This window comes from Salmo trutta, chromosome 21 (genome assembly GCF_901001165.1).
Source record: "Salmo trutta chromosome 21, fSalTru1.1, whole genome shotgun sequence".
In the NCBI taxonomy this organism is placed as follows: Eukaryota; Metazoa; Chordata; class Actinopteri; order Salmoniformes; family Salmonidae; genus Salmo; species Salmo trutta.
Window position 1 is genome coordinate 13,283,702 of NC_042977.1, and position 19,557 is coordinate 13,303,258.

Here is a 19,557-nt window from a genome sequence, read left to right on the forward strand (position 1 = left end):
CCACTCACAACCGCAGACCACGTGTAACCACACCAGCCCAGGACCTCAACATCTGGCTTCTTCACCTGCGGGACCATCTGAGACCAGCCACCTGGACAGCTGATGAAACTCTGGGTTTGCACAACCAAAGAATTTCTGCACAAACTAAGCTACGGACAACGAACACAATTGTATTTTATTGATGGCAATTTGAATGCACAGAGATATCGTGCCGGGATACTGAGGCCCATCGTTGTGCCATTCATCCTCCCCCACCACCTCATGTTTCAGCATGTTAATGCACAGCCCCATGTCACAAGGACCTGTACACAATTCCTGGAAGCTGAAAATGTCCCAGTTCTTCCATTGCCTGCATACTCACTAGACATGTCAGCCATTGAGCATGTTTGGGATTCTCTGGATTGACGTGTATGACAAAGTGTTCCAGTTCCCACCAATATCCAACAACTTCGCACAGCCATTGAAGACGAGTGGGACAACATTCCAGAGGCCACAATCAATAGCCTGATCAACTCTACACAAATGAGATGTGACTTGCTGCATGAGGCAAATGGGGGTCACACCAGATAGACTGTTTAAAAAAAAAAGGGATCTGTGACTAACAGATGTATATCTGTATTCCTAGTCACATGAAATTCATAGATTAGGGCCCAATTCATTGATTTCAACTGACTGATTTCCTTGAACTGTGACTTTGAAATTGTTGCATGTGGAGTTTATATTTTTGTTTAGTGTATATTTTTATGTTATTGATAAGATATTTTGAACAATGATTCCCTACAGTATTCAGTGCTTGTTTTCTCACATCAATTGAAATTGAGCGAACAGTGTAGAATTTTAGCAACCAGGAAATGACAGAGGGATTTCTACATTGGCCGCTTGCCCTGGTTCCCACTAGATAACACAACCACCCCATTTTGATAAAATAATCCGGCCCGGCGGGAGAAATCAATAGGCGAATATCACAGCCAATCACACACTGGCAGGTAAGTAATACGGTGAAACACTATCATTCCAATATTACTGCAGATGTAATGAAACATTTCTGAAATGCCCCCAAAAATACAAATCCTATGTATAGCACCTTTAACTTCTCTTGGGTAGGGGGCAGTATTTTCACAGCCGGATGAAAAACGTACCCAAATTAAACTGCCTACTACTCGGGCCCAGAAACTAGAATATGCATATTATTAGTAGATTTGGGTAGAAAACACTCTGACGTTTCTAAAACTGTTTGAATGATGTCTGTGAGTATAACATAACTCCTATGGCAAGCAAAAACCTGACAAAAATCCAACCAGGAAATTGAAAATCTGAGGCTGTAGTTTTTTTTAAATTAATTCCCTTTCCAAACTACAGTGACTTAGGGGTCATTTTGCACTTCCTAAGGCTTCCACTATATGTCAACAGTCTTTAGAAAGTTGTTTGAGGCTTCTATGGTGAATTTTGAGGGAATAACAGCCGGTTCAAGCAGTGGATTGTCTGAGGTCATGTAGTTACTTCATGCGCATTCACACATGGCTAACATTTTTTATTTTTCTTCTGTAATGAATACGCTATTGTCCGGTTGGAATATTATCCATCATTTATGTTAAAAACACCCTAAGGATTGATTGTAAACATCATTTGACATGTTTCTACAAACGGTAATGGAACTTTTGAGCTTTTCGTCTATTGATTTCCGCTCCCGCATCGTGCCTTTGGAATAGTGTTCTGGACGCGCCAACAAAACAGAGGTATTTGGACATAAATGATGGACTTTATCGAACAAATGAACATTTCTAGTGGAAGTGGGAGTCCTGCGAGTGCATTCCGCCGAAGATCAGCAAAGGTAAGAAAAGATTTATAACACTAATTTAGAGTTTCATTGATGCCATGACTTGGCGGGTAGCTGTATAGCTTTTTTTGATGGTTGAGCTCTGTACTCAGAATATTGAACAATGTGCTTTCGCCGAAAAGCTATTTTAAAATCTGACACAGCGGTTGCATTAAGGAGTAGTATATCTATAATTCTTTAAATAATTGTTATGTATTTTGTCAACGTTTATGATGAGTATTTCTGTAAATTAATGTGCACATTCACTGCAAGTTTTGGGAGGCAAACATTGTCTGAACATCACGTGCCAATGTAAAATGCTGTTTTTGGATATAAATATGAACTTGATCGAACAAAACATACATGTATTGTGTAACATGATGTCCTATGAGTGTCATCTGATGAAGATCGTCAAAGGTTAGTGCTTAATTTTAGCTGTATTTCTAGTTTTTGTGACGCCTCTCCTTGCTAGGAAAATGGCTGTGTGGCTTTTCTTGTTTAGGTGGTGTGCTAACATAATCTAATGTTTTGCTTTCACTGTAAAGCCTTTTTGAAATCGGACAATGTGGTTGCATTAAGGAGAAGTGTATCTTTAAAATGGTGTAAAATAGTTGTATGTTTGAGAAATTTGAATTAGGAGATTTTGGTTGTTTTGAATTTGCCGCCCTGCTATTTCACTGGCTGTTGGGTGTGTGTCCCGCAGGTGGGACGGTCATGTCCCACATACCCAAGAGAGGTTAAAGGAGGAACACTGAAAGAAAATAAACCTCTTCCTTACCAGTATGGCTTGCTTTCCATACTCAATCCATCTTTCAGTGGCAAAGTTAGTGGACTCTGCACAGTTATAGCCGTGGTTAAAGCCGGCATGGTAGCTATAGGGAAACGTCACCATGAATTCACCTGGCTCCTGAGTGATCTGGAAAACAAACAGGAAATAGCAATGATATACTAGACTCTGTATAAAGCTTTATATATCAGCATAAGAGTTTGACATCACACATTAGGCTAGTATTACCTTCTCAAATGGAATGCCATATTTCCTCAATATGGAGGGAGAGATGAGGGTCATCTTGTGCCTCAGGAAGGCTTCGCAATTTTGGTGGCTTCCAGGGAAAAAACCTGCAGGGGAACAACAGAAAACAGTGTGTTGGATTAAAGCTTGTTAAAAATCAGTTGTATTCTAATATGAAGGAGAAGAAAAAAGAAGAAAAAAAACCAGCATCACAACGTCATACATTATCATCCCTCTCACCTTGAGCCAAGCGCTCCATTCTTTTCCCATGCTCTGGAGGAACGCAGTACCTGTGAGGGCATCATAATGACAACAAATCAGTTAACAGCTGCCATTTATTTCTACTCGTTGAGTGTTGCTCCGATAACGACAAAGAGTCCCCAAACCACACCTACATGACCATCATCAGTATGTTGATGCTTAATAATGTGGCTCTTACACACACACACAAAACTACCAGGTAAATGTATTATGTGAGTAATAGTGTAGTTAGTTACCAGGACTTGGGTGCTCCAAAGTGGAGGTAGTTGATACTGTAGAGATCCATGTCTTCGGTGTGCCAGGCGAAGGTGGTCTTCCACATGCCAAAGTACAGGTAGGGCGTGTTCACCCCCTCGATGGTGATGCCACTCTCGTGCTCCACCGTGTCCAGGATGGTGTTCAGTTTGCCAATGTTCCAATCAGTCACATCCTGGAGAGAACGACAGAATAATGTAACTATAGTTGCTGGAGATTCGTCGTCATCGCTGCAGTGAAACAAAACCATTGCAACCTTGTGTATTTGTTGTGAATTGAAATTGCGGGTGCAACACATGATTCTGAGAGAAACACTTACAAGTAATCTACACAACCACAAAACATCTCACTCTCATCAGCCAACATCCTTATAAACAGGAACGATAACAATATGTTAACTTCTCTAGGGTAGGGGGCAGTATTTTGACGTCCGGATGAAAGGCGTGCCCAAATTAAACTGCCTGCTACTCAGGCCCAGAAGGTAGGATATGCATATTATTAGGAGATTTGGATAGAAAACACTGAAGTTTCTAAAACTGTTTGAACGATGTCTGTGAGTATAACATAACTCATATGGCAGGCAAAAACCTGAGAAAAATCCAACCAGGAAGTGTGGAAATCTGAGGTTTGTAGTTTTTCCAATTGATTCCCTATACAGTGACTTAGGGTTCATTTTGCACTTCCTAAGGCTTCCACTAGATGTCAACAGTATTCAGAACGTTGTTTTATGCTTCTACTGTGAATATGGAGCGAACAAGAGAGCCTGGAAGTAGATGAGTGAGAAAATGACGAACTCAGAGGCGCACACTCGCGTGAGAGTTAGCTGTGTTCCTTTTCTTTTCTTAACCTGTTGGGGCTAGGGGGCAGTATTTGGACGGCCGGATAAAAAACGTACCCGATTTAATCTGGTTACTACTCCTGCCCAGTAACTAGAATATGCATATAATTAGTAGATTTGGATAGAAAACACTCTGAAGTTTCTAAAACTGTTTGAATGGTGCCTGTGAGTATAACAGAACTCATATGGCAGGCCAAAACCTGAGAAGATTCCATGCAGGAAGTGGAAATCTGATTTGTGGAATCACCTTTGCCTATGAAACACACCGTGAGTTAGGATTCATTTAGCACTTCCTAAGGCTTCCACTAGATGTCAACAGTCTTTACAAAGTGGTTTGAGTCTACCTCCGGTAAAAACTGACCGAACGAGAGTCCTGGAAAGTTGGTCATAGAGGGAGGGCCATTACTACTAGGATGCGCGCGCCCGTGGGTACCCTCTCATTCCGAAACGTTTAGTAAGACAATGCAATCGTCCGCCTTGAATTTTATTGAAGCTCTGATTGAAAAAGGCCCTAAAGATTTATGTTATACAACGTTTGACATGTTTGAACGAACGTAAATATATATTTTTTGCACATTCGTGACGACAAGTCCCGCGCGCCTCGTACATTATGAGTAGCCTTCAGAACGCACTAACAAGAAGGACCTATTGGGACATAAATTATTAACTTTTTCGAACAAAACTACATTTGTTGCGGACCTGGAATTCCTGGAAGTGCCTTCTGATGAAGATAATCAAAGGTAAGGGAATATTTACAATAGTATATTTGATTTTAGATGGTTCCAAGATGGCGCTAACCTGTATCGCCTAGCCTATTTTTCAGAGCATAGCACCTCGTTTATTGCAAAGTGTGATTTCCCAGTAAAGTTATTTTTAAATCTGGCAATGCGGTTGCATTCACGAGATGTTAATCTATAATTCTTTGAATGACAATATTATATTTTACCAATGTTTTCCAATAGTAATTTTGTAAATTGTAGCGCTGATTCACCGGAAGCATTTGAGGGAAAATATTTTCTGAGCGTCACGCGCCAATGTAAAATGCTGTTTTTATATATAAATATGAACTTTATCGAACAAAAAATCCTAGGAATGTCATCTGATGAAGGTTGTCAAAGGTTACTGCTGCATTTAGCTGTGTTTTGGGTATTTGTGATGCATGCTAGTTGCTTTGAAAATGGCAGTGTGATTATTTTTGGCAGGGTACTCTCCTAACAATCTAATGTTTTGCTTTTGCTGTAAAGCCTTTTTGAAATCGGACAACGTGGTTCGATTCAAGTGAGGTGTATCTATAAAATGGTGTAAAATAATCATATGTTTGAGAAATTGAAGTTATAGCATTTATGAGGTATTTCGCGCGACGCGATTCCACTGGCTGTTGACTACGGTGGAAACGTCCCACTTTGCCCAGACAGGTTAACATTGGAATTGTCCGGTTGGAATATTAATAATGTTAAAAACGTCCTAAAGATTGATGCTATATATCGTTTTACATATTTCTACGAACGTAAATATAACTTTTTTTAAACTTTTCGTCGTGACATTTGCACGCACTTCCTGCATTTGGAGTGGTGGACTGAACGCGCGAACAAAAGGAGGTATTTGGACATAAACTATGGACTTTATCGAACAAAACAAACATTTATTGTGGACCGGGGATTCCTGGGAGTGCGTTCTGATAAAGCTCATCAAAGGTAAGTGAATATTTATAATATTATTTCAGAGTTTTGTTGACTCCACAAAATGGCGGGTTTGGTTTCGTGTTTGAACGCTGTACTCAGATTATTGCAAAATTTGCTTTCGCCGTAAAGCTTTTTTGAAATCTGACACAGCGGTTGCATTAAAGAGAAGTGTATCTATAATTCTTTAAATAACTGTTGAATATTTTATCAACGTTTTGATGAGTATTTCTGTAAATTGATGTGCTCATTCACCGGAAGTTTTGGGAGGCAAAACATTTCTGAACATTACACGGCAATTTGAAATGGGGTTTTTGGATATAAATATGAACTTTATCGAGCAAAACATACATGTATTGTGTAACATGAAGTCCTATGAGTGCCATCTGATGAAGATCAAAGGTGAGTGATTAATGTTAGCTGTATTTCTGGTTTTTGTGACGCCTCTCCTTTCTTGGAAAATGGCTGTGTGGTTTTTCTTGTTTAGGTGCTGTCCTAACATAATCTAATGTTATGCTTTTGCTGTAAAGCCTTTTTGAAATCGGACAATGTGGTTGGATTAACGAGAAGTGTATCTTTAAAATGGGATATAATAGTTGTATGGTTGAGAAATTTGAATTAGGAGATTTTTGTTGTTTTGAATTTGCCGCCCTGCTATTTCACTGGCTGTTGAATAGTGTGTCCTGCAGGGGGACGCTAGCATCCCATGTAGCCATCAGAGGTTAACATTGTAAACACCATAGAACATTAAAAACAACCCAGAGGGGATTCGTTATTACTCACGGGGTCATAGAGCGTTCCGTTTACATCAGCCCCGTAGATGGGCGGGTTAAAGGTTACGTTCTTCCAGTACTTCCTCTCCAGCTCTTCAAAGTCGGTATAGCGAGGACTGCAGAACCTATGTTGGGGAAAAAATAAATAGGGCCAATCGACACAGCTGAGTAGACATTTTTAAATGAGTGTCTGTAAAGCCACAGCCAGTCATTCTTTCAACCATATTAACTTTTGTAGCTGTATCATTTCCAAAATCATATTGCATGTCCACAGAGTGGCTTTCCTAACCACAGACCAAACATACAGTATAGCTTATTCATACACTAGGTTCAGTATGTTATAAAAATATATGTTACAGAGTTGGTACAGTCAGACTCACTTGTCGCTGTTGGCCGTCTTGCGGAACTCTCGGACGGTCATGGGCTTCTTCTGGATGTTGTACTGGGTGAACAGACCTGACTGGCCCGTCACTACCTGCTGGATAGGAGCTGGGATCACCAGGTCATCTATATCGTCATAGGACTTCCTGGGTTTCCAATCCTTCGGTGGCACGATCTGTAAAAACAAGCATTTTGCACCACAAAGTTACAGTTCTGAAAGCAGGTAAAGGTAATGCAAAAAAATCGTCACAAGGCAGAAGGGGTTGTGTCGTTGCTTACTTTAGCCAGCCCGGCTTTGTGTGCTCCCTGGGACTCCATGTAGGCAATGTAGCGGCTGAAGTTCTGGAACTCCTCAGTAGTGGGGTGAAAGGTCATGATCCCTTTGGAGCCGGGAGCCTGAGGCCCCGAATCGGACGCCATCCTAAATAGAATGGCCCTGCAGATCAGAATTAAACAAGTTTCAAGATCACAAGAATAGCGACAGTTTAACAACAGTAGTCCGGGAGCATGCATGTTATTGATAATGCTAAGGATGTCCGTTGGGGAAGAAGAAAAAAAATCTGTGGAGACTGGGTGACCAGATGGTGGGAAAACATCTGTGTGATGCATAATATGCTGGTTCATGACCAAGTCACAGCCCTTTGTTAGGCTGCTGAGTGTTTACAATGTGTTGGTCAGTTGTAAATAGCTATGTAAAACAACAAGTCAGTCGAAGTTGATTTAGTCCTTTGTCTCATGCATGTACCCATTGAGATCCTATTAAAATAATACGAGGGCTATGTCATAATCCCTCAAAGTCCCAGAATGGGGTCAAAATGGCAGCCATATTGGTCTGGGAGAAATCCAAACCAGTCTAATTGGAAAGAATGTCAGTAGAGGCATAATACTGACTTTACTTACGCAGGAAAATAAAAAAGGCATGTGATATCAGAAATGGTGTAATAGAATTGTTGTCAACCTAAAATATTGTAATATAATTATAAATACAGTTTATATGGGTTTTATACCAAGTTTCAGTATAATAACCTCTAAAATATATGTAAACAGACCATTTTTGTTTTCATGGAAAGCTGTGAGTGCTATTATATGATACAATATCAGTACTTGCTGTCCTAAGTCCTATCATCAACTAATTTCAGCCAGTGTGTGGCTGTGGATTGATTGTATTGTTTGAACGGAACATTGGCATATTGTCAGTTAATTTGAAAAATGTATGGAATCATTCCTGGTAAAACTGTCTGGCAAGCTAGTTAACAAAAATGTTAAAATGAAATCCACTTTCGAGAGGTGAAAGACGACGACCAGAGCTTACCCACGATGTTGCACAACAATGTAAGTCAATAAGTCATCATTTTAGTCTAAGTATGATATTTTTGGGCTTGAAGTGACAAAACCGAACTGCCCGCTTCGTGCCAATGATGTGAGTTTTCCTAATAAATGACGTGTAAATAATTTTTTTGTCTGTTTCATTTATGTGCTGGGTTTCATTTGAAATGGTGCCACCCACCAGCCACCCATGGCATTAGAAACACCTGGAAAGATCACAAGTCACGACTGAGCAATATAATAGATAATCTTTGGCTAAAGTAAAGATGGTGGATAAATGAAAATAGTTCACCAAGGCCTTTTACGATAAAAAAAATGTGTCTCCCATAGACACCAATGCAAAGCAGCTGGGTCTGGTCTACTTAACTTGGCTGCCTAAGCCATGGAACAAATTAAAATAGGGGGTGTAAACTTGTGCTTTTGGGCCCCCACTTATTTCCCCCTGCAAATGAAAATAATGTCAAGTTACAGTTTATCTGTATAAAAAAAACATACGTCCATTTATTTAAAAAATGTTAGAACCACGCTCCCCCCAAAGAACTCTTCACCCACCCGGGGCACCAGGCCATGCAAAACGAACGTGCCTATTGCTTCAATAATTAGGCTATCCATATTACCGGAGCTTATAATATTTATATGGCAGATTCACAACCATAGAATAAAGCATTGCTATATATATAGTGCCTTTGGAAAGTATTCAGACCCCTTGACTTTTTCCACATTGTTACGTTACAGCCTTATTTATATATATATATATATATATATATATATATATATATATATATATATATATATATATATATATATATATATATATATATAAATAATTTAGAATATATATATATATATATTTTTTTTTTTCCCCATCAGCAATCTACACACAATACCCCATAATGACAAAGCGAAAATAAGTTATTCATTTTTTGCAAATGTAGCACACGCTCCAGCAGGTATATCTCACTGGTCACCTCCAAAGCCAATTCCTCCTTTGGTCGCATTTCCTTCCAGTTCTCTGCTGCCAATGACTGCAACGAACTGCAAAAATCCCTGAAGCTGGAGACTCATATATCCCTCACCAGCTTTAAGCACCAGCTGTCAGAGCAGCTCACAGATCACTGCACCTGTACATAGCCCATCTATAAACAGCCCATCTATCTGCCTCATCCCCATACTGTATTTATTTATCTTGCTCCTTTGCACCCCAGTATCTCTACTTGCACATTAATCTTCTGCACATCTACCATTCCAGTGTTTAATTGCTATATTGTAATTACTTTGCCACCATGGCCTACATATTGCCTTAACTCCCTTATCTTACCTCATTTGCACTCACTGTATATAGACTTTTTGTTTTCTTTTTTTCTACTGTATTATTGACTGTATGTTTTGTTTATTCCATGTGTAACTCTGTGTTGTTGTATGTGTAGAATTGCTATGCTTCATCTTGGCCAGGTCGCAAGTGAGAACTTGTTCTCAACTAGCCTACCTGGTTAAATAAAGGTGAAATAAATTTTTTTAAAAATAAAATAAACAAAAAACAGAAATACCTTATTTACATAAATATTCAGCTCAGGAACATCCTATTTCCATTGATCATCCTTAAGATATTTCTACAACTTGATTGGAGTCCACCTGTGGTAAATCCAATTGATTGGACATTATTTGGAAAGGCACACACCTGTCTATATAAGGTCCCACAGTTGACAGTGCATGTCAGAGCAAAAACCAAGCCATGGGGTTGAAAGAATTGTCCATAGAGCTCAGAGAAAGGATTGTGTTGAGGCACAGATCTGGGGAAGGGTACCAAAACATTTCTGCAGCATTGAAGGTCCTCAAGAACACAGTGGCCTCCATCATACTTAAATGGAAGAAGTTTGGAACCACCAAGACTCTTCCAAGAGCTGCCCGCCCGACCAAACTGAGCAATCGGGGGAGAAGGGCCTTGGTCAGGGAGGTGACCAAGAACCCGATGGTCACTAACAGAGCTCTAGAGTTCCTCTGTGGAGATGGGATAAACTTCCAGAAGGACAACCATCTCTGCAGCACTCCACCAATCAGGGCTTTATGGTAGAGTGGCCAGACGGAAGCCACTCCTCAGTAAAAGGCACGACAGCCCCCTTGGAGTTTGCCAAAAGGCACCTAAAGACTCTCAGACCATGCGAAACAAGATTCTCTGGTCTGATGAAACCAAGATTGAACTCTTTGGCCTGAATGCCAAGCGTTACGTCTGGAGAAAACCTGGCACCATCACTACGGTGAAGCATGGCGGTGGCAGCATCATGTGGTGGGGATGTTATTCAGCGGAAGGGACTGGGAGACTAGTCAGGATCAAGGCAAAGATGAACGGAGCAAGGTACAGAGGGATCCTTGATGAAAACCTGCTCCAGAGCACTCAGGACCTCAGACTGGGGCGAAGGTTCCAACAGGACAACGACCCTAAGCACACAGCCAAGACAACGCAGGAGTGGCTTCGGGACAAGTCTCTGAATGTCCTTGAGTGGCCCAGCCAGAGCCCGGACTTGAATCCGATCAAACATCTCTGGAGAGACCTGAAAATAGCTGTGCCACAACGCTCCCCATCTAACCTGACAGAGCTTGAGAGGATCTGCAGAGAGGAATGGGAGAAACTCCCCAAATACAGGTGTGCCAAGCTTGTAGCGTCATACCCGAGAAGGCTGTAATCGCTGCCAAAGGTGCTTCAACAAAGTACTGAGTAAAGGGTCTGAATACTTACGTAAAATGTGATATCAGTTTATAAATTTGCTAACAATTTCTAAAAACCTGTTTTTGCTGTGTCATTATGGGGTATTGTGTGTAGATTGATGAGGGGGGAAAAAACGATGTAATCAATTTTAGAATAAGGCTGTAACGTAACAAAATATGGAAAAGGTCAAGGGGTCTGAATACTTTCTGAATGCACTGTAGCTAGCTCGCTGAAATTATGAGAACGAAGAACATAGCTATTTGATAACGTCCGTGTGCATGTCCAAATATTAATGACGTGTGGAATCCGACACAGCTTCACTAGAATTATCAAAAGGGCAGGAGTCAGACAGGTCAAATCTTAACATGTATAAAGCTCATATAGGCATGGTTTAGCAGAAACGTATCTTTTGACACGTAGGCTGGTAGTCTTTTTCTGAAATTATTATTTTTACTTGACTTAAGGCGTCAGCATGCTTCAGTACGGCTGGCGCCTAGCTCGGCTTGGCAAACCGAACGAGTGTTCTCGCATACTGCCTTAAAAGACATTTACTTGAAAAACGAGAAAGAAAGCATCAATTTTACAGTTTGTCCATTTTGAGACACAGTAGACACTTACTCAAAATAATCAGAATGAATCTAAGATAATTCAAGAAATCTGTCATAAATTTTGCAGTTTTTGCCAAGGAGCGCTTGATGTTTTCGCTTAGTCGCGCGATTTTACATCTAACTAAGATGTTTGGTGCAGCATTTCTCAATGAAAAAAAATGTGCATGGAAACGAGTCGACTCTCAATGAATGACAACAAAGACTTTATTGAATAATCCCTACTGTTGACCAATCACTGACAAAGGAGCGTAGACTTCAGCTTGCCTCAAGGGAAACAAAATGTGCCCGAAAAGCTGAAATAACCTTTACAGAAGTCCAAAATTAACAAAAACGTCATCATAATATATGCTCCAACTCTTCTGAACTGTTTCGGCTGAGAAACATGCGGACGCCTTAACAGTATGCCTGTCTTAACTGAAATGGTGCTCACTTAACTTTTGGGGCGGCAGGTAGCCTAGTGGTTAGAGTGTTGGGCCAGTAACCGAAAGGTTGCTGGATCGAATCCCCGAGCTGACAAGGTAGAAATCTGTCGTTCTGCTCCTGAACATGGCCACTGTCCCCCGGTGGGCTGTCATTGTAAATAAGAATTTGTTCTTAATTAACTGACTTGCCTAGTTAAATTGTCTAAAAAAAAAAAAAAAAAAAATAGCTGGCTATGGTTAGCTTAGCATGCTAGCTAGTTACATTGACAGCTGTCATTCAGTGCCCTATGTGTTGACATGTCTCTGCTACAACTGAAAAGCACCACAACATTCCCACCCAAAATTCCTGAATATGTATTGTGTCAGTGTCAGTCTTCCAGGTGGAACCAATTATTTATATACGCTAGATGACTGACAGGGGGCGTTGTTTTGAAGCCACCGTGCCTCCCTCTTGGGACTCCCCCACCGTTGTAAAAAATACTTTGGAAGCTATTAAAATATATTTATAAATGTATACATTTATTTTTGCCATATTTATTCTAAACATGAAAATAAAAATATATAAAAACATTTCTTAAAGTATACTTTTTTAGATAGTACAATTGTTACTGTCTCCACCACAACAAAAATACATGTAATGTTATCCAAGAAGCATTTAAATAAAATACTGTAGAATACTCTATTTATTCCTATTGAGGACTACTTTTCTGAAGACTGACAATATGGCCGACCAGTGGCTTCAAAGCCTCTCATTAGCCAATACATAGCATCAGCAATATATTAATCCTAAACAAGAATTCACGGTCTAGGACTGAAATTACTCAAAATATATGTAGCAACTTCCTCTGAGGTGGGCCTTTAAAAATCATTATTATACACAATACACAGCACTGGCCAACCATAGTTGACCAACTCCCTGACCAAAATGGCTGACATTTATCCTATCATAAGAAGGTTCATTCCATTCTAGTATTATAATTCTATTTACTAAACAGACCAAAAGAAAAGCAGCAACCTGATTGGTCGAGAGCAGTGTCTCTTAAAGTCAAGTTCGGCCTACCCTGAAGTGCATCTAGTTAACAGCTCTAGTTAACGGCTAACAGCTTATAGCAAATGTTCTAGCCTAATGTTATGCGTGTCATAAACAATATAAATAATAACACGTCAATAAGAAATCATGTTTTATACTAACTAAATATCTCGCTTATAATACATAGAAAATAGCTAAGTTAGCTAACTAGCAAGCCATCTTATTGCTAACGTCTGCTAGCTAGCTAGCCATTGCAATTTCAACGACGTGTTCATGATGAACAAATCCACATATGGCGTTAAGTTACAACTTTAAAATAATATAACTTACCAACAATGTTAAATAGCTTCAACCGATAATTATTGGGCAGTTGTTGTCTTGATATCAATAGTAATTCCGATTTTACCCCGAAGAGAAGGACCTGTCCTCCATTACTACCAGTACGCAAGCGCACGCTCAGATGTTTACCATCATACGCATAAATTCAGACGTAGCTAGCGAGCCAATCACTGAACGATTTTGTCGACGTGCAATATCAGCCAACATCTTTTTCCAAATAAATTAGATTATACTAAACAAATATAGATTTAGACTGGGTTAAAAGAAAACGACATTATCGTTGGTTGATGCATGGTGGCATTTGATGTGAAAAGGCTCGTCTCTTGATGAAGGAACACTAACCGTATTCTACAACGGTATGATAAGAATACAGTAAGTAATCTAACGTAGCCGAAGAAAACGAAACACCTGAAACAAGATTGGCCACATACTGTGATGCGTTCAGTTCGCTTAAACGTTTGCTACGTTGCCGAACCACAGTTCTTGAACAGACTTTGAGGTACGTTTGCTCCGGTTTGGTGGGTGGGTGTGGTTTGAAGCAACGAGTTACGTATTTAAAGGGCAGTAGCCATGCTGACACATTTGTGATTTGCTGAACTAAAAGGACTACAGTTCCCAAAGTACAACTGATGTTACCAAGCTACGGCTGTGTCAAGTCGTGGTTGTGTGATTGCGTTGTGTTGAACAGAAACTATCATACAACTGTCTCCTGAAGTGCACATATGTGACCTACCGGCTCTTTTTGGTCTTATGTAGCAACATTTAAAATTTAGTTTTTTTTTACATTTGATAAACTTGTAACAACACTTTTGAGAAAATGGCCCTTGAATGTTTTTGTGCATCTGCTATAGAGCTCTTCTTTGTCTACACAACCATCCGTTCACACAATCTAAAGCCTTAGCCCCAGACATCTCTTTTAAGGATTCACATGTGAGGCCAAGTGCTAAACAAGTGAGTAAGGCAGTGTACTAAACAACCAAAGATTTCAAGACTAAAGGCTGGTTTATACTACGTCTATCGACATGTTTGTATATAGTTGTCGCAGTGACATCATGAAAATTCTATTGTCGTTCGAAATCAAACTTGTTGTTGCTGTTATGAAAAGGATAAACTCAAAAATGACAGGCTGCATGACATCAGCAGCCTGGTGGTCCAAGATAGCATAAATTGTGTAATTTAACACCAATAAACTAATCTGTTTTAAAAAATAATTTAGTATATGTCAATCTAGCAAACCAGGCAACTAAAAGCAACTTTCTAAACAATGTTTTGGTTCGTTTCTAGCTTGTCTCCGGATTACATCTTCAAAATAAGGGCAAACATGGCATCCGTGACAGAGAGGGAGAAGCGTTCATCCATGTATACGGGTAGCTAGCTACATTTTCAGATATTATACGTTTCTAATTTTGTCAGAAAGTTGTTTTCATTGCAAGTTAAAGCGTACTGTTAGCTAGCTAGCTAACGTTAGCTAACGTTACGTGTATGATCTGTGTAGTAACATTATTCGTATCTCAGAACCATTTACATTGCTAGTTATAGCCTAATGGTAGCTAGCTAGCCTCTTACATCTAGACGTTCCGCTAGCGGAACACCTGCTCCAATATCCAATGATAGGCGTGGCGCGAATTACAAATTCCTCAAAAATACAAAAACTTCAATTTTTCAAACATATGACTATTTTACACCATTTTAAAGACAAGACTCTCCTTTATCTAACCACACTGTCCGATTTCAAAAAGGCTTTACAGCGAAAGCAAAACATTAGATTATGTCAGCAGAATACCCAGCCAGAAATAATCAGACACCCATTTTTCAAGCTAGCATATAATGTCACAAAAAACAAAACCACAGCTAAATGCAGCACTAACCTTTGATGATCTTCATCAGATGACACTCCTAGGACATTATGTTATACAATACATGCATGTTTTGTTCAATCAAGTTCATATTTATATCAAAAACCAGCTTTTTACATTAGCATGTGACGTTCAGAACTAGCATTCCCACCGAACACTTCCGGTGAATTTACTAAATTACTCACGATAAACGTTCACAAAAAAACATAACAATTATTTTAAGAATTATAGATACAGAACTCCTTTATGCACTCGCTATGTCTGATTTTAAAATGGTTTTTCGGTGAAAGCACATTTTGCAATATTCTGAGTAGATAGCACGCCATCACAGGCTAGCTATTTTGACACCCACCAAGTTTGACCCTCACCAAACTCCGATTTACTATTAGAAAAGTTTGATTACCTTTCCTGTTCTTCGTCAGAATGCACTCTCAGGACTTCTACTTCAATAACAAATGTTGGTTTGATTCCAAATAATCCATAGTTATATCCAAATAGCGACGTTTTGTTCGTGTGTTCAAGACACTATCCAAGGGTGACGAAGGGTTACGTGACAAAAAAATTCTAAATATTTCATTACCGTACTTCGAAGCATGTCAACCGCTGTTTAAAATCAATTTTTATGCCATTTTTCTCGTTTTTGCTGCCTTCTGAGAGCCCATGGGAGCCGTAGGAAGTGTCACGTAACAGCAGAGATCCCCTGTTTTGGACAGAGATGATCAAGAAGGCCAATAAATGGTCAGACAGGGTACTTCCTGTACAGAATCTTCTCAGGTTTTGGCCTGCCAAATGAGTTCTGTTATACTCACAGACACCATTCAAACAGTTTTAGAAACTTTGGAGTGTTTTCTATCCAAAGCTAATAATTATATGCATATTCTAGTTTCTGGGCAGGAGTAATAATCAGATTAAATCGGGTACGTTTTTTATCCGGCCGTGAAAATTCTGCCCCCTATCCATAACAGGCTAGCTAACATTGAATCTAGTTGGTTAGCTTAAGCTATCTGTAGATTCATGCAGGGTAGTAACATTATGAGCTGGGATTATGGTTCATTGTTTAGCTAGCTACATGTCCAAACAAAATACTCCACTATGCAAGTAACCATTTCACTGAACCGTTTACACCTTCTGTATCCTGTGCATGTGACAAATAAACTTAGATTTGATATAGTGTGTATTTACCAGAGAGGGTAATGTGAAGAACAACATGACCTGCACTAAAGTTACATTTACATTTTACATTTTAGTCATTTAGCAGACGCTCTTATCCAGAGCGACTTACAGTAGTGAATGCATACATTTCATACTTTTTTCTTTTGTACTGTTAAATTAGGATATAACGTTAGGCCAATGAGACAGTGTCCAAGTTCTAAAATTCTCCAGTATATGCCCTGCTTTTATTTTGTCACACTCACAACCGTAAGCTATTTTCTGTAATTTCTTCGCCATTAACTTGTAAATAATTATATTTTTGTGAGTTTAATTTCTAGTAATAATGAATACAAATTAGCCAAAATGAATACGTTGTCAGCTTTATGATATGGTCATTATTTTCTCAAAAGTGGAGTTACAAGTTTATCAACATTCAAATAAGAATTACTTTCCCATCGTTCCTCAACTGTAGTGTATGATATACCATTTTCTAGAGCTGAGTCTACTTTTATCAAATGTTGCTACATAAGACCAAATTGAACCGGTCAGTCACATATGTGCACTTCAGGAGACAGTTGTATGATATTTTCTGTTTAACACAACGCAATCACACAACCATGACTTGACACAGCTGTAGCTTCAGGTGTACTCTGGGAACTGTAGTCCTCTTAGTTCAGAAAATCACAAAGATGTTTTTGATTATGTTTCATTTTTGTTGAAGACTGATCTCACCAAATCAGAAAGACAACAGTTCATCAGACTTTGGTGTAGGGTACAGTACATTCTGACTTGGTTCCCCTTCCCGGTGGCTTGGTTCCCCTTCAAGTTAGTTTTTTTAGATCATAACACATTCCCTTAACCTGAAACTAAAGCATGTAGAAAATGTAAATGTAATTCTCACTAAAAGATAAGACATTAAATAATACATTTTCTTTCATTCACCCCAACTGACATAAGTGTAATTCTTGTGATTGCTATATCAACAGAGTTAATTGGACATTGTTTCAATCCAGCTCATGCAAATAAGAACAGTACACAGTAAAAAACAAAACACCATAAAAGAAAGCATTCATATTGCATCAATACTCTAGATATTGAGGCCCACTATACATACTAGGGACAACTGCTAACCAGAAGAGTATTGTCCTCACTAAAGTGCCTGTGAGAGGAAGCTACTAGACTATTGAGATGCAGCCCCAGTGCGTGTCCTCAAGGTGAGGTGTTGAATGTACCCCCCAGGGATCGGGGGGATGCGAAGGGAGAGAAGTCCTTGTGGGCGAACATGATGACGTCACTCGGTTTTTCGTAGTAACCGGAAGTATTCTGCAAGAAGTCGGCCATCGTGGCGGCGGAGATCCGGCTGCTGCCGTAAGTATGAGGCGTGTTCGCCTTCAACTCCTCCTGTAACACCATGTATAACACACACACTCACAAGTCAGGTCATGTTGGAAACTTAGGGGTTAGTGGTTTGAGGTAAGGGGCTAGGCCAGGGTGAGAGTAGGGGAGTAATGGTAGGGTATAGGGAAATAATAATCCAGGAAAGTGCATCTACATGTCCTCCTAAACACACCAGACGCCTCTTTTCAAACACTGGCTTATCATCCCTCACCTCAAACACAAGTACACCCAAACATGTAAATAGGGGAACACTCTTAATAGTGTGTGTGTGTGTGATGTCCTCTTACCCGTCAGGTAGGAAGTAGCAGTGCCAACACTGAGGAAGATCTATTAACCTGAGCCATGGTGCACCCGGCTATGGCCCGTGACATGAACAAGAAAAAGTAGTGAGGGAGGGTCGCCCTTCACAAGTCGAACAGTAATCTGCGCCGCTTGGTCAAAAGTAGTAGGCTTGATCACCAACAACGATGAGACGGCCTATAGGGAGGAGGTGAGGGCACTCGGAGTGTGGTGTCAGGAAAACAACCTCTCACTCAATGTCAACAAATCAAAGGAGATGATCGTGGACTTCAGGAAACAGCAGAGGGAGCACCCCCCTATCCACATCGATGGGACAGCAGTGGAGAAGGTGGAAAGTTCCTCGACGTACACATCACGGACAAACTGAAATGGTCCACCCACACAGACAATGTGGTGAAGAAGGCGCAACAGAGCCTCTTCAACCTCAGGAAGCTGAAGAAATTTGGCTTCTCACCTAAAACCCTCACAAACTTTTATAGATGCACAATTGAGAGCATCCTGTCGGGCTGTATCACCGCCTGGTACGGCAACTGCACCACCCACAACCGCAGGTCTCGACAGAGGGTGGTGCAGTCTGCACAACGCATCACCGGGGGAAAACTACCTAACCTCCAGGACACCTACAGCACCCGATGTCACAGGAACGCCAAAAACCACCCGAGCCACTGCCTGTTCATCCCGCTACCATCCAGAAGGCGAGGTCAGTACAGGTGCATCAAAGCTGGGACCGAGAGACAGAAGCTATTTTTCAATCTCAAGGCCATCAGACTGTTAAACAGCCATCACTAACACAGAGAGGCTGCTGCCTACATACAGACTTGAAATCATTGGCTACTCCAACAAATGGATCACTAATCACTTTATTAATGGCACTTTAATAATGATGTTTACATATCTTGCATTACTCATCCCATATGTATATACTGTATTTTATACCATCTATTCCATCTTGCCTGTGCTGCTCAGTCATTGCTCATCCATATATTTATATGTACATATTCTTATTCCATCCTTTTAGTGTTTTTTGGGGAATTGTTAGATTACTTGATATTGCTGCAATGTCGGAACTAGAAGCACAAGCATTTCGCTTCACTCGCAATAACATCTGTTAACCATCTGCTAACCATATGTATGTGACCAATAAAATTTGATTTGATTTGTCAACAAGGCAGCATGGTGCATCGTTCAGAATCATTCATCGCTTTTCCATAAAATATGTCTTTGAATTTTCAAACTCGTTTTTCTTTGGGAAGGCAGATAGTGCTTTTTATCAAAAGCAATCACTTTTGCATGTGAAAGCACAGAATCCTACCCATTACTCCATGTGCTTAACCTTCGTCACTTTTGTTTTGAGCTGACTTCGACGTCGGCCAGAGCAGGGCACCTGGCTGATGCCCGGGAGGCAGC

The 19,557-nt window shown here is 40.1% G+C and overlaps 1 protein-coding gene and 1 long non-coding RNA gene across 3 annotated transcripts in view; one reads left to right on the forward strand and one right to left on the reverse strand.

The window, feature by feature from the left end:
* The window catches only part of LOC115156721 (lysine-specific demethylase 4A), a 37,590-nt gene extending 24,067 nt beyond the window's left edge, over window positions 1-13,523 (reverse strand). Inside the window, exons 1-8 of the mRNA XM_029704345.1 lie at window positions 13,436-13,523; window positions 7,295-7,451; window positions 7,015-7,190; window positions 6,645-6,759; window positions 3,326-3,519; window positions 3,069-3,118; window positions 2,832-2,935; window positions 2,595-2,732 (exon numbers count right to left, since the gene is read on the reverse strand). Of these exons, the coding sequence (XP_029560205.1) occupies window positions 2,595-2,732; window positions 2,832-2,935; window positions 3,069-3,118; window positions 3,326-3,519; window positions 6,645-6,759; window positions 7,015-7,190; window positions 7,295-7,435 (918 nt within the window). The 5' untranslated portion in view covers window positions 7,436-7,451; window positions 13,436-13,523. The remainder of the gene's footprint in view (window positions 1-2,594; window positions 2,733-2,831; window positions 2,936-3,068; window positions 3,119-3,325; window positions 3,520-6,644; window positions 6,760-7,014; window positions 7,191-7,294; window positions 7,452-13,435) is intronic.
* Window positions 13,524-13,824: 301 nt separating this feature from the next.
* LOC115156722 (uncharacterized) lies at window positions 13,825-18,227 on the forward strand. Of its 2 annotated transcripts, none has more exons than XR_003868312.1 (3): window positions 13,825-13,943; window positions 17,692-17,820; window positions 18,145-18,227. It is a non-coding gene; the product is annotated as an uncharacterized LOC115156722 (long non-coding RNA). The 2 variants fall into 2 exon arrangements; XR_003868313.1 differs by having other exon boundaries at window positions 18,149-18,227.
* Window positions 18,228-19,557: the final 1,330 nt, after the last annotated feature.